At 36.0% G+C, this 14,275-nt stretch overlaps 1 protein-coding gene and 1 pseudogene across 2 annotated transcripts in view; both read right to left on the bottom strand.

The window, feature by feature from the left end:
• LOC143547009 (uncharacterized) overlaps positions 1-6,521 on the bottom strand; it is a 34,270-nt pseudogene extending 27,749 nt beyond the window's left edge. Inside the window, exon 1 of the transcript XR_013137692.1 lies at positions 3,733-6,521. The product of XR_013137692.1 is annotated as an uncharacterized LOC143547009 (transcript). The remainder of the gene's footprint in view (positions 1-3,732) is intronic.
• Positions 6,522-10,115: 3,594 nt separating this feature from the next.
• Positions 10,116-11,366, bottom strand: LOC143547017 (receptor kinase-like protein Xa21). Its single transcript, XM_077038544.1, has 2 exons — positions 11,021-11,366; positions 10,116-10,939 (listed from the first exon to the last, which is right to left on the bottom strand). The coding sequence occupies exons 1-2, from the start codon at positions 11,304-11,306 to the stop codon at positions 10,566-10,568; spliced, it is 660 nt and encodes a 219-aa protein (XP_076894659.1). The 5' UTR covers positions 11,307-11,366; the 3' UTR covers positions 10,116-10,565.
• Positions 11,367-14,275: the final 2,909 nt, after the last annotated feature.

Here is a 14,275-nt window from a genome sequence, read left to right as displayed (position 1 = left end):
TGATCAACAAATGCTTTTTTTAGATAAACTTGTAAAAAAATGTAAAGTATAAGGGTTAGAAGTACAATGATTATGTATGCATTAAATTTTAACTTTCAAGGAGAAAATATGATATGAGCAATTTAACTTTAACCATGTAGTAGCTTGATCCAAAAAACAATGAACAAGGGTGACCCACAACTATGACCATATGTCAAGTGAGAATGACCCACGACTTATTGACCACATTATGATTTATGGATTTATGCATGTATAGTTATTCGTGTATAAATTCAGTATGTATTTTATTTGATCAGGGAATGAAACTATAAAAGTATTAGACAAGACGAATAAATGAAGATACACGATCAAATATTTGCGTGAAATTGTTCAACCTACCAATAGAGATTGTTGAGCATAATTGTATAATTATAGAGATATAGCACATTGAAGAAACACGGATCTACTCCCCTTGACGGGTCTTAGATCCAATGAGTCCACACGGTAGGATACATACGGATAACAACCAGTACGATACGAGCCCAATTCCTCGAAGTCTAGTGACCGGAACCTGCACAACAGACATCGTGAGCTCGTTACGGGAAGGACAAGAGGGGGGTCTTCCCGTAACCACCCTCCGGCATGAAAATAAATACAGTTCCGACGAAGATAAAGTACTTAAGTGAAATAGTGAGAGTACAATGGGAGTGAATGTATACCTCATGATAGTTGAGAGAGTATTTATAGTCGAAAGATGTGAGAAGATGATTGGGCCAACTGTCTTTTTTAGAAGATGCTCTCGTAACCACCTAGACACGTGCCCTCATATGATAGGTTCAATTATATGTTGCATGTGCATGTATAACAACCTGGACAAGTGTCTTCACGGGATAGGATGTTAAACAACCCTGGCTATGTGCATGGTTATAACGGCCCTGCCAGATGTCCTTTATTTATTGGGCGAGAGATCACGTATTGCCCAAGAAAGCATCTTGGTAAATCTTCTAGAAGATAATTAGTTACTTACAGCTATCCCGGGGCATTATCTCTTGGTCATTTATACGGACGAATACTCTGTCTTGCGGGTGACTTCTGAGAATGCCAGAATGCTTCCGCATGTGCCCTGGGGATTTTTCTTCCTGAGATGGCTAGGCGGGTGATCCATATGTCCCGCGGTCGTTTCGTGAGGGACCCTCAGCTGACCTGCGGGTAGTACTTAAGGGTATTTGGGTCTTTTTGGTACCCTACCTCTATACACATTCAACGAATGACTAACATTTTGATTTTTACGATTTTAAAAGGATGCAAAGATCATTGTTTAGTTAAAGATGGATTATAAGAAATTAATTAGTCCACATGTTAGTTAAATGTAACCCCTTAGTTGCAGTGCACACATATAATGTATATATGTATCGCCCTCATGTGGGCAAAAGTAAAATTACATTAATTTTGACGTTATTTTACTAATTTAATGAATATAACGTTAAAAGTGATGAAAGGTTAATTGGGCATCATGTGGTGCCGTTGATGGCCAAAAGACAAGAGCACATGCACCAATCAGCCGGTGTCCCAATTGTTGAGTGTTATGTGTCTTATGTCCAAGGCTTCATGCAAAACTACTATCTAGCCGGGGGTCTCACCGGAAGCAGATCTCTATTCCTACGGGGTAAAACCGGTAGAGGTAAGGTTGTCTACATCTTACTCTTGTCATACCCTACCATAGCTTTGCTATTGGTGGGATTAGTGAGTACGACGATTATGACGACATGTTAGTTAAATGTGAAAGCTAATAATAATATTCAACTAAAGCAAGTCCCTACTAGTGAATGATTGAAATACAGATTCCCACTTTAGTATGGTGGAACCCGTTTAATAACAATTTTAACATCAGAGCCCGTTACCATCTATTCTTAACTGACGGGTCTATCGATGTGTACCGCTTGCGCTTAGTTTGCTTTTTCTGTAATTTATCTTTTACTAATTTTTAAAAATGTTTTATGTAACAAGTTTAATTTTTTTATAAACGCTTTATGGGCCATCTGGATCTGTTTACTGAATTACTGATTGGTATATCAGTCTGAACCGTTTGGGCTCAGGTTGCTGTTTCGGCACGTTAAAGAGGTTTTAAAAAGATACAAGTTAGAACAGGTTAACATGGCACATTTATTTAAAATTAGAAGGAAAATAAATTGCAAAAGTCGTTTAACAGATATTATGGCAGAGCCCGTTCGACAGCAGTTTAAAGACAAAAATATGTTTAACAGCATTCGTTAACAGCAGTTTAACTACAAAATAGGTTATTAAATAACTAAACAAAATCTGTCTATCACACATTTGCCTAACGTTTAGACCAATAATTATCAGGACGTTTTTGGGGATAAATATATTTAAGTATTTCAGGTAAACCGGTGCTACTCAATCCAAAAATATATTTGCACTTCGAAGTGATATAAGATGCGGACAGTCGATCACGAAGCTTCTATATAACTAGCAAAATATACGCACGCGCAGTCTCAATACACAAAGACAAAATACCTGCATATCACCTTAACTTTCTGCCACACGAGCTGCTGCAAACCCGCACGAACAACAAAGATCTGCTAACAGGTACTCTACATAATTTACCATAATTCGGTTTCGGTTTTCTAAAAATTCTAACTTAACTAACTCGAACTAACAAATGGGCTCGTTTGACCTTCGTGTGTCGATAGGAGCACAAACAATCCAAAAAATATACTTTTAAAATTCGTGCATTCTATTGGGTGGTAAAAAAAAGAGGTATCGGGCAGAGGGTATAACTGGATACGGGTATAGGGTATCACTGTTTCTGGGTATTAAACGGATATAACTCGGGTACTTTCATGGTACTGAGATCAAAATGTATAAATCCGGTTAGAATAGTATAAAAAATTAGTTCCAATTTATTCATTCTAAATCTGGGTGAAATTATCATTGGGCCAATAAGTTTACCCACATAAAGCCTTTTTTTTATTAGCGATCCAACTTACCCGAAAAAGACTACTTAATGTTTCACAAGAAGGCGATATAATATTATTTTAACACAAGAAGACAACATAACATTCTTTTTTAAGTATTACAACACAAAACTCGTACACTTTATTCAACAAGAAATCAAACTAACAAACATGCATGATGGACAAAGTAATAAAGAAGACTCACATGATACACCATCTCTTGATGTGGTTTTTTTTATCTCCCATGGACGCTTGGTGTTAGACCTAAAAGAAAGTACACATTAGGCCTACTTTAATCAAGATAGTATTGTGATAAAAAAAAAACCATACCTTATGTATTTTGAAGGGTACCCAAAATCTGTTGCAACTCTTGTACAACCCTTTTCATATCCATCCTTTCTGATGGAGAATCAAGAGTGCATGATATTCCAATCTTCAATGTTAAAGCCAAACACTCCTCAATTTTCTTTACATTTTCTTCTCTGTTTTGCATAAAAGTTCCGTTCTCTTCATAAGCATTTAACATACTAGCATCAATAGCATCCATTACATGGTCTGACAAGGCCATGGATACGAATTTATGAAGGTTGAGGCTCTCTTTAATAATATCGTCGGTCGGCTTTTTTCCTGTCATAACCTATAGTAATAGGATTCCAAAACTGTAGACATCTCCGCTACTTGACATCTCATTTCCAAGACCATACTCTGCAAGTTATAAGCATGTACTTTAGAAATAAAGGTAATACTATGAGTAAGTACATATGAAAGTATACGTTACCTGGAGCAACATAGCCCATTGTTCCTCTAATCCCGGTTGAGCTGCTTGGGTATGAAGTTCCAAGTAAACGAGTTAAACCGAAATCTCCAACATGAGCCACCATATCATCATCAAGCAGAATGTTTCTAGGTTTCAAGTCACCGTGAACAACACTTGGTATGCAATGATTGTGAATATAATCAAGTGCAAATGCTACACCCGTGAGAATATTTATTCTCTGGAGAAGGTTGGGTCCGGATGTGCCTTCACCTGAATGCAACCAATCTTCTAAACTCCCATTAGGCATGAACTCGTATACCAAAGCTTTGAAATCATTTCCTTGAAAATCTATGCTTGAGCATGAAGTTATAATCCTCAACAAATTCCGATGGCGAATGCTTCGCCATGCTTCACACTCTCTCATAAAGCTACTTTGAGCACCTCGATTTTGAAGATGTAGAACTTTAACCGCAACAATCCTATTTTCATATACATCAAGGATTCCTTTAAAAACGGAACTAAACCCATCTTTACCAATCAAATTGGCTTCAGAAAATCCATTGGTAGCCTTAAGAAGTTGATCATATGAAACTTTCAAGAATCGATCTCCTGTTGACGATTGAGATGGTTTACTCTCGCTATTCTTCTTAAGCCAAACATATGCTAAACATGCTATGGTGAAAAATGTGGCTGAAATCAAAATGACTACTACAAACATATGAAACTTCTTTTTATGTTTCTTTTTTTCCTTGCATTTGGGTAATCCAAGTTCAACAATGCCACCGCAAAGTCTACTATTACCCGAAATAGAGTATGCACTTGCATTGGCAAACGCTCCTAAAGTTGGCAATTCCCCTTCAAAATCATTATAAGAGAGGTTCAAATATTCTAAAAGTGAAAACCCTTCTAAGAATTGAGGAATTTGGCCAGATAAATTGTTTTGAGAAATATCAAGTTTCACCAATCCTTTCAAGGAACTTAATGTTGGTGGTATCATACCTTGAAATAAGTTACCTTTAAGATTCAACAATGAAAGACTGACACAAGCACCAATGCTACTGGGAGTATTACCTGATAAAGTGTTATCAGATAAGTCTAGTGCACTCAACATATTGAGGTCTCCAACTTCCGTTGGCAATGGACCAACCAGATTGTTTTTAGAAAGATCCAAATATATGGATAGAGATGGAAGTTGAAGAAGTTTTGTAGGAATGCTCCTTCAAGTTTATTGTTATACAAGTACAACTCTAATAGATTATGGCAATTTCTCAAACTTGATGGAATAACCCCTTCCAACATATTTGAATATAATTCAAGTGTGGTCAATGATGATAAATTCCCAATGGCATCAGGAATCTGCCCTGAAAGTTGGTTTTCACCTAAAGTAAGGCCTGCTAGCCTTTTAAGGTTAACAATGGATGAGGGGATGCTACCGGTGAATTGATTTGCATACAAGGACAGCATGGTCAAACCGCCGAGATTACTAATCGAACTAGGATGTTTCCATGTAACTGATTTTTGTATAAGTATAAGTATTGGAGTTGATTAGAGAGATTACCGATTGATGTGGGGAGCACTCCTTGAAAATTGCAACTAGGAAGACTCAATGCGTTTAATTTGGTGCAGTTTTTCAAGCTATCAATAAACTTCATTTCATCGGTTTCTTTGCTTCCAAAGTTGTTATTACCTAAAAGTATATATTTAATATCTCTTAGGTTAGCAAAGTCGATTTCCAACTTCCCACTAAACTCGTTATCACTCATTTCAAGATATTCTAACCTCGAACAATTAGAAATTGATGATGGAAGAGGCCCGGTTAGTTGGTTACCCATAACTGAAGGCGGACAAGATGAGGAAGCATTATGGTTGGAGGTAGACTACCCGTTAGTTGATTGTCAGCGAAGCTACACTGAGCTATGAGTGAAAGGTTATAAAAAGAACAAGGGATGCCTCCATATAAATTACACCCGCCGCAGTAAAGTGTATTTAATGTTTTCCAACGGCCTAAGGTATTTGGAATGCTCCCACCCAATGGATTACTGGCAACGGAAAACCTTTTCATTGTTGTGATATTCCCCAAGAAAGGCGGTATTCCACCAGTTAAGTTATTCTGCTCAAGGTTAACAGCAACAAGTTTGGAGAGAAAACTAATCTCCTTGGGTATGCTTCCAATTAGATTATTAACGGAAAGAAGAAGCACTTCAATATTAGCACAACCAGATATGTTAGCCGGAATGACCCCGTTGAATTTGTTTTTATCTAGATAAAGAAATCATAGCCTTGACAGACGACCGAGTTCATAAGGGATGACGCCTTTTAAAGTGTTGTTAGTGAGATCAAGCACGAGGAGGAAGCTAAGGTTCCCCACATGAGGAGATAAAGAGCCTTCCAAACCTTGAGATTCCAATACCAAACGAGTCACTCTTCTATGACGCTTTCTACATGTAACACCAGTCCAATCACATAAATGAAGGGAATTGTTCCATGAGGTTAGAGCTTCTTTTGCGATCATGGACTTGTTCTGGAGCAAAGCGTGATGATCGGTCTCATTTCCGCGGTCATAGGAAGCTGAGATGGAGGTGAAATTTAGAATTATAATAAATGCATAAAAGAGGAAGTGACTAATAGAGGAAGATAACAAGGAAATGGTTGGTTGCTTTGAATTCATTTTAGGAAAGTAACTTAAGATCACAAGGATAATTGTTAGCCTTTAATACATGTTACCGTAGAGTACACAAATAACATGAAGATATTTTCTTGGAAAATTACTTTGTCTTTAATCACCTTTATAGTATGCATGTTAAACCTTTTTCACAGGAAATGAACATATTTTCTTGTAAAAGTACTGTAGTGTTATCATTACTTTAGAACACTAAAATATTCGTTATAATAGTTCAGTTCTAATACGCGATATATTAACATGATATTATGTTAGCTGTTAACACTATGTTTTTGCTAATATAATAATTTCATATGCGCAAAATAAATATTATTTACTATCTATATTTGAAAGAATTAAAGTATTAGAAATAATTAGGTATAACACGACATTTATGTTTAACGAGCTTGTTTGAATACACAATAAACTAATGAAAAGTTTGTTGGATTGGATGTGAACAGACTTCGCGACGGAGACACAGGGAAAGAGTAATGATTGATGAATCTCACGTTTACGAATAGGTAAAGTATATGAATCGACCTAAACGCCAAGCGCAAAGAAGGAATTACCTGTCATGAGTATTGACCAATACAATACTTTTGGAGTTTTATCCCCTTTCAGTAAATAGTAAATTATAATATTAAGGTCCCTTATGCTTCGGGTTCGGGTCAGGTTCTGGATTTTGTTTACAAGGTTCGTTTTTTTTCCACCTTTAATATGTGACGTGACATTTTCTAATTGTTCTGAAATTATTATTAGGCTATTGCATGAAGACAAAATGGCGAAACATGTCCTTTATGTTTTCATGGTTTTCAATAGTCGCCCTTTAGCAAACTTAATGACACAAGACGTATTTCATGTTTCAAATTCGGTTCACGTTACGTCCTTTAGTACTAACCCAGTTAAATTTTTTCGTTAAATATGGTCATGTGCTTTGCACATGAGGACAGTGTGGTCATTTTACCCCTTTAAGGACTATTTGTGTAACTAGACTAAAGATTTAGCCTTAAAAAAAACTCATCTCTCTCTCTATCTCTCATCCCACCGTCATCTCCTCATCATCTCCATTTCTCCTCCAACCACCACCTACCCCAACACCAACACCACCAACCCCAACACCAACAACGCTTATCACCAACAAATTCGGCCCCACCAGAAAACTCTATATCTGACAACCATTAACTCCGGCCACCTGACCACTATCATCACCGCTGGCTCAATCCAAAACCACCACCACCTGTTGCAAACCGCCGCCACCCGCTAGGCCACCACTCCACCTCTGCCACCATCACCATCACCATCCCCTTTGTATTTCTTCACCCACCACCTGCCGCCACCACTTCGTGTCGACCCCGTCGCCGGCGCACATCACTGCCCCCTCAATATCTCCGTCAATCACTGAAAACTTCCCACACCTTTCTCTCTGACTCACTCCATAAGAAACGCTAAAACCCCCAAATTTCAATAACCATTTTCCGAATTAGGGTTTCCAAACCATAAAACGAGGTATTAGAACAAGAAATTGTGGGATCTGGATATTTGTTTGCTCGGAGTGAAAAAGAAAGAGTGAGTACACGACGACGGCGGCGACGGTATAAAGATAAAATGGAGGCCGGAAATGGTGACGGTGGTTGACTTTCAGGTTATATAAATATATATATATATATATAGAGAGAGAGAGAGAGAGAGAGGAGAGAGAGAGAGAATTTGTTATTAAATAATTTCAATTTGACTCAAAGTTTTAGTTATCTACACTAATAGTCCTTTGAAGGAGTAAAAGACAAATTTACCCTCTATGCAAAGCACATAACCATATTTAACGAAAAAATCTAACTGAGTTAGTACTAAAGGACGTAACGTGAACCGAATTTGAAACATGAAATACGTCTTGTGTCATTAAGTTTGCTAAATGACGACTATTGAAAAACCATGAAAACATAAAGGACCTGTTTTGCCATTTTGTCTTGCATGAATATGGGTCAATCAGGTTACACACATAGATAGAGGTTCATAAATCGGGTTTTTCAAATTCCCGGTTCTAGACTGGGTATTGGGTATTCTAAAACCGGGTATTTGAATACTCTATATCCGGGTATTGAGAATGACACGTAATGTTTTAAGTCAACGAGTCTTCAATCTCTAATTTCTAGGAAAGAAACTTATATATTTTCTTATTTGTAGTGCTTTCTTCAATGCCTGCCATCTAGAATTAGGCTTTTTCTTGGTTAGTAGTGGCGAATTAGCCATAAAGCAGTGCTCTATTCATATTTTTTTTCTTTGGACGGCAAAAGAAATATATATTATAACTTAAGAAAGCTGATCAAAGAAAAGCTAAAAAACAAAGAAACATCCCAAAAAGACCACTAGTAAACTAAGCAACGAAAAAAATCCAACCATGTCCATATTCTTATATTTGGATATGAATTTATTAATTAATCCAACCGTACAAACACATTATATTTTCTTCGACATAAACTCCATGGAATAAGAGCGAAAAGTGAAGACACTCTTATTCCTGAGCTTCTAAATAAACAAGTGTTAGGTACAGGGTATACCAGTTCCAGGTATTAAATGAGTATAATTTAATACGGTTTCGGTTCTAGGTATTGAGATCAAATTGCATACCCAACCTATATCCTATGGATAAGGTTGGTACCGGTTTCGGGTATAAAAATACACGGGTATAAAAAACGGTTCCGGGTTTTGTTTACCAGGTCCGTTTTTTTTACACCTTTAATATGTAACACATGACATTTTCTAATCGTTTTGAAATTATCATTGGGCTAATGCATGAATATGGGTCAATAAGTTTACCCACATAAGGTTAATTTTTGTACAGCCCATCCCATATAAACTTTTGAAACTAAGAAACTTTGGGAGTCCATGACACAGCTACGAGCTCAAGAAAAAGTCACAAATGAGTAAGCTTTGAATGTGAAAAGGCCAATTCTGATCGGCCAATTCAGGCTACATATTCTCAATTCATGCAACTTAAAAAGTAAATCTAAATTTCACTTGATTATTTGATTAATTACAAGATTTTGGATTATTTGATTAGAGAGCAATGGTAGAGTATCGTTTTTTCCGAATTTCAAATTCGTAAAGAGCAATAGTAAAGTATTGTATTTCTATTATGCATTTATAACAACGATTGACGTACTTTTCTTATACATTTGAAATTTAAATTGGTTTTATCTTTTTGTAAGTTATTCGACCAGTTACTTACCAAATGTTTTCATTTTGTTTTTTTATTTTAATATATTTAGCGATACAACTAACCCGAAAATTTTAGAAACTAACGAGAAACTTTTCTAGGCCCCCACTTAATGTAAGGCCAATATTTGTGACTTGCGATATCAAATTACGAAACTCGTTAAATATATTTAATGGTCAAGTAAATAATTAAAGCCTACGAGAAAACCGGACACGAGACGAGAGCTTCGACACACGTTTAACTTCAACGGAGAGATCTTCTAGTTTATTGTTGTGTTTAGCTATAAATAAGACTTTAGTTTCTATTTTATGTGTGTGTGTGTTGTATGATGTAAATCACCACCCAAGGGGAGCTCACCTTGGGTGGGTCGGTTCTATCTTTTAATCTATCAATCTTTTAACCGACAACGAGATCGTCCATTATATTCTATCTTTATATTATTTATGTTCGGTCGTTTGATTTACCGCACCCGTCTCGACACGTTTATCAAGTGCAAAATCCGTTCGTTGGTCGTTTTGGGACCTACACTTAATATATGTTTTAAATTTGTGTAACATAATACTTCTAGGTACATTAATCCTAATGCATGACTTAGAGCTAAGACCACTTGTTTTACAAGCACTGGCGAACCCACTGGCAATACATGGGCATCAACCCTATAATATTTTGGCACCTACTCTTTAAAAAAATTTATGGGTCCATCACTTCTTAGAAGAATATAATATAATATTCTTTTCATGATTACAACACAAAACTCATATACATTATTAACCTTGAAATCAAACAAAATAACACACAAGTGTGGCCAAAGTGATAAATAAGACTCACGTTTTATTTTAGTTTTTGAAGACAATACACCATCTCTCCTCTCTTAGATGTGGTTCTTTTTGACACCCATGAAAGCCTGTTGTAAGACCTGAAATAACGTTCACATTAGGCCTGCTTTAATCAAGATAGCAATGTGAAACATATAAACTTACCTTAAATATTCTGAAGTGTATCCAAAATATGCTGCAATTCTTGTACAACCCTTTTCATATCCATCATTTCTAATGGAGAATCAAAATTGCATGATATTCCAATCCTCAATATAAAAGCTAAGCACTCCTCAATTTTCTTTACATTTTCTTCCATGTTTTGAATAAAATTTTCATTCTCTTCATAAACATTTAGCATATTAACATCAATAACATCCATTACACGGTCTGGCAAGGCCATGGAAGCTATTTTATGAAGGTTGAGGCTCTCTTTAAAAATATCATCAGTCGGCTTTTTCCTTGTCATAACCTCTAGTAATAAGATTCCAAAACTACAGACATCTCCACTACTTGACATCTCATTTCCAAGACCATACTCTATAATTTGTAATCAAATACTTTAGAAATAAAGTTGATACCATAAGTCTATGAGTAAGTACATATGAAAGTATAAGTTACCTGGAGCAACATAGCCGATTGTTCCTCTAAACCCAGTTGAACTGTTTGGGCATGAAGTTCCAAGTAATCGAGTTAGACCGAAATCTCCAACGTGAGCCACCATATCATCATCGAGTAGAATGTTGCTAGGTTTCAAGTCACCATGGACAACAACTGGTATGCAGTGATTGTGAATATAATCAAGTGCAAATGCTACACCCATGAGAATATTTATTCTTTGGAGAAGGCTGAGTTCGGACGTGCCTTCACTTGAATGCAACGAATCTTGTAAACTCCCTTTAGACATGAACTCGTACACCAAAGCTTTGAAATCATTTCCTTGAAAGTCAATGCTTGAGCATGATGTTATGATTCCGATGGCGAATGCTTCGCCATGCTTCACACTCCCTCATAAAGCTACTTTGGGCACCTCGATTTTGAAGATGTAGAACTTTAACCGCAACAATCCTATTTTCATATACGTCAAGGATTCCTTTAAAAACGGAACTAACCCACCTTTACCAATCAAATTGGCTTCAGAAAATCCATTGGTAGCCTTGAGAAGTTGATCATATGAAACTTTCAAGAATCGATCGTTTGTTGATGATTGAGATGGTTTACTCTTGCTTTTCTTCTTATGCCAAACAGATGCTAAACGTGCTATGGTGAAAATTATGGATGAAATCAAGATGACTACTACAAGCACAGGAAACTTCTTTTTATGTTTCTTTTTCTCCTTGCATTTGGGTAATCCAAGTTCAACAACGCCACCGCAAAGTCTACTATTACCCGAAATAGAGTATGCACTTGCGTTGGCAAACACTCCTAAAGTTGGCAATTATCATTATAAGAGAGGTTTAAATACTCTAAAAATGAAAACCCTTCTAGGAATTGAGGAATTTGGCCTGATAAATTATTTTGAGAAATATCAAGTTTCACCAATCCTTTCAAGAAACTTAATGATGCCGGTATCGTACCTTGAAATAAGTTGCATTCGAGACACAACCATGAAAGACCAACACAAGCACCAATGCTACTAGGAATATTACCAGATAAAGTCTTACCGGATAAGACTAGTCCGCCCAACATATTGAGTTCTCCAACTTCTGTTGGCAATGGACCAACCAGATTGTTTCTAGAAAGATCCAAGTTTATGGATAAAGATGAATGTTGGAGAAGCTTCGTTGGGATAGATACTCCCTTCAAGTTTATTATCGCTAAGGTACAACTCTAATAAATTATGGCAATTTCCCAAACTTGATGGAATAACCCCTTCCAACATGTTTAAATCTAATCTAAGTAAGCTCAATAATGATAAGTTTCCAATGGCATTAGGAATCTGCCCTGGAAGTTGGTTTTCAAATAAATAAAGTTCTACTAGCTTTTGAAGTAGCTTTTCAAATAAATAAAGTTCTACTACCCGTGAATTGATTCTCATACAAATAGATAAAGTGTTGTTAGTGAGATTTAGCTCCCGAAGGAAGCTGAGGTTTCCTACATGAGGAGATAAAGAGCCTTCCAAACCTTGCGAGTCCAATACTAAACGAGTCACTCTTCTATGGCGCTTTCCACATGTAACACCGGTCCAATCACAAAAATGAAAGGAATCGTTCCATGAGGTTAGAGCTGCTTGAGCGATCATGGACTTGATCATGAGCAAAGCGTGATGATCGGTCTCATTTCCGCGGTCATTGGAAGCCAAGATGGAGGTGAAATATAGACATATAATAAGAGCATAAAATAGGAAATGGTTGGTTGCTTTGAATTCATTTTGGAAAGAAACTCATGATCACAGGGATGATTGTTGGCGTTTAATAGACATGTTACTCATGTACTCGAGTACTGTGGTGTGATTGTTACGTGACATTGTTATAAATTATTAATAGGCAAACGAATATAAATGGCGAGCACGTGACATTGTTTTATCAACACTATGCTTTTGTTAATATAATAATTTTATATGTGCAAAATGTATAATATTAATTACTATCTATATTGTCCGAATTAAAGTATTATAAAGTTTAACCAGTTTGTTGGATTGGATGAGAACAGACTTCAAAGAAACAGGGAAAGGCTAGTGATTGTTGATAGGTGAAGTACAATAAATTTTTTTAATAAAATTAAAAAAATCGTAACTCAAAATTAAATAAAAGAAAGAAAAAAGTAAAACACAAAAATGTTTTGTGTTTATTTTCGTCATCGATTGTTTCTTTTCCTTGACGTTGTGTCTTTTTTTCTTGATATTACTCAACATTGTGTTATATTTTGTTCGGCATTGTATTATATTTTGCGATATATTGTGTGTCTTTTTTCAGTTATAATTGTGTCTTTTGTTCATTTTCGTCATTGTGTCTTTAATCTCGGTATTGTGTCTTTTCGTCGATTTTTTTTGAACGGGAATGGCAAGGTAAACATTTTAGTTTTTTAAATTTTTTCATTTTTTATTTATATTTTGAGTATGATTTTTTTATTATTTTTTTGAATTTATTTTTTAGGAGTTTTTTTATGTGACCACAAATCTTTCTCAAACTTTTCATTTTTTGTCTCTATTTGTATTTAAACTTTACCCTTGTTGATGAATATCACGCTATGCACGAATAGGTAAAGCATATGCATTTTTTTTTGTGCCGCGATCTAAGGTATGTTTTCCGCAACTAACCGATTGAAGTAAGTTTTGTGTGGACATGCGGTGTTGGTTTTCAAGTATGTTAGAACAGTAACAACGATTCCAAATTTTCTCGCGTTTCAAGAAATTTTAGGTGCCGATGACCCTCCAAAACCAATACCACGGGCCCACACAAAACTTATATATTTTCTAATTCTAATCTCCATTTACTTTGTACAACTAGGTAACGATGACTGTGACTACAGCCCTTTAAACAACGTGAAACACGCTTCCTACAGGTCGACATCAACGTAAGCCCACTTTAGTATGGTGGAACCCATTTAATAGCAATTTTTACATCAGAGCCTGTTAACATCTATTCTTAACTGACGGGTCTATCGATGTGGTACCGCTTGCGCTCAGTGTGCTTTTTGCAATTTTATTTTTACTAATATGTAAAATTGTTTTATAAGTTTAATTTTTTTTTATAAACGCTTTATGGGCCAACATTATATGTATATCAGTCTGAACAGTTTGGGCTCAGTTTGCTATTTTGGCGTGTTAAAGCAGGTTTAAAAAGATATAAGTTAGAACATGTTAACACAACACATTTCTTTTTGTCATTTCCAATGTGGTGTAGTGGTAGAAGTTTGAGTTTCTCAATGGAGCCC

Source organism: Bidens hawaiensis, unplaced genomic scaffold, assembly GCF_021521415.1.
Source record: "Bidens hawaiensis isolate Kalapana, Puna unplaced genomic scaffold, B.hawaiensis_p1.1 tig00014542_1, whole genome shotgun sequence".
Classification (NCBI taxonomy): Eukaryota; Viridiplantae; Streptophyta; class Magnoliopsida; order Asterales; family Asteraceae; genus Bidens; species Bidens hawaiensis.
Note: the sequence above shows the minus strand (reverse complement) of the source record. Positions and strands in the feature narration are given on the sequence as shown.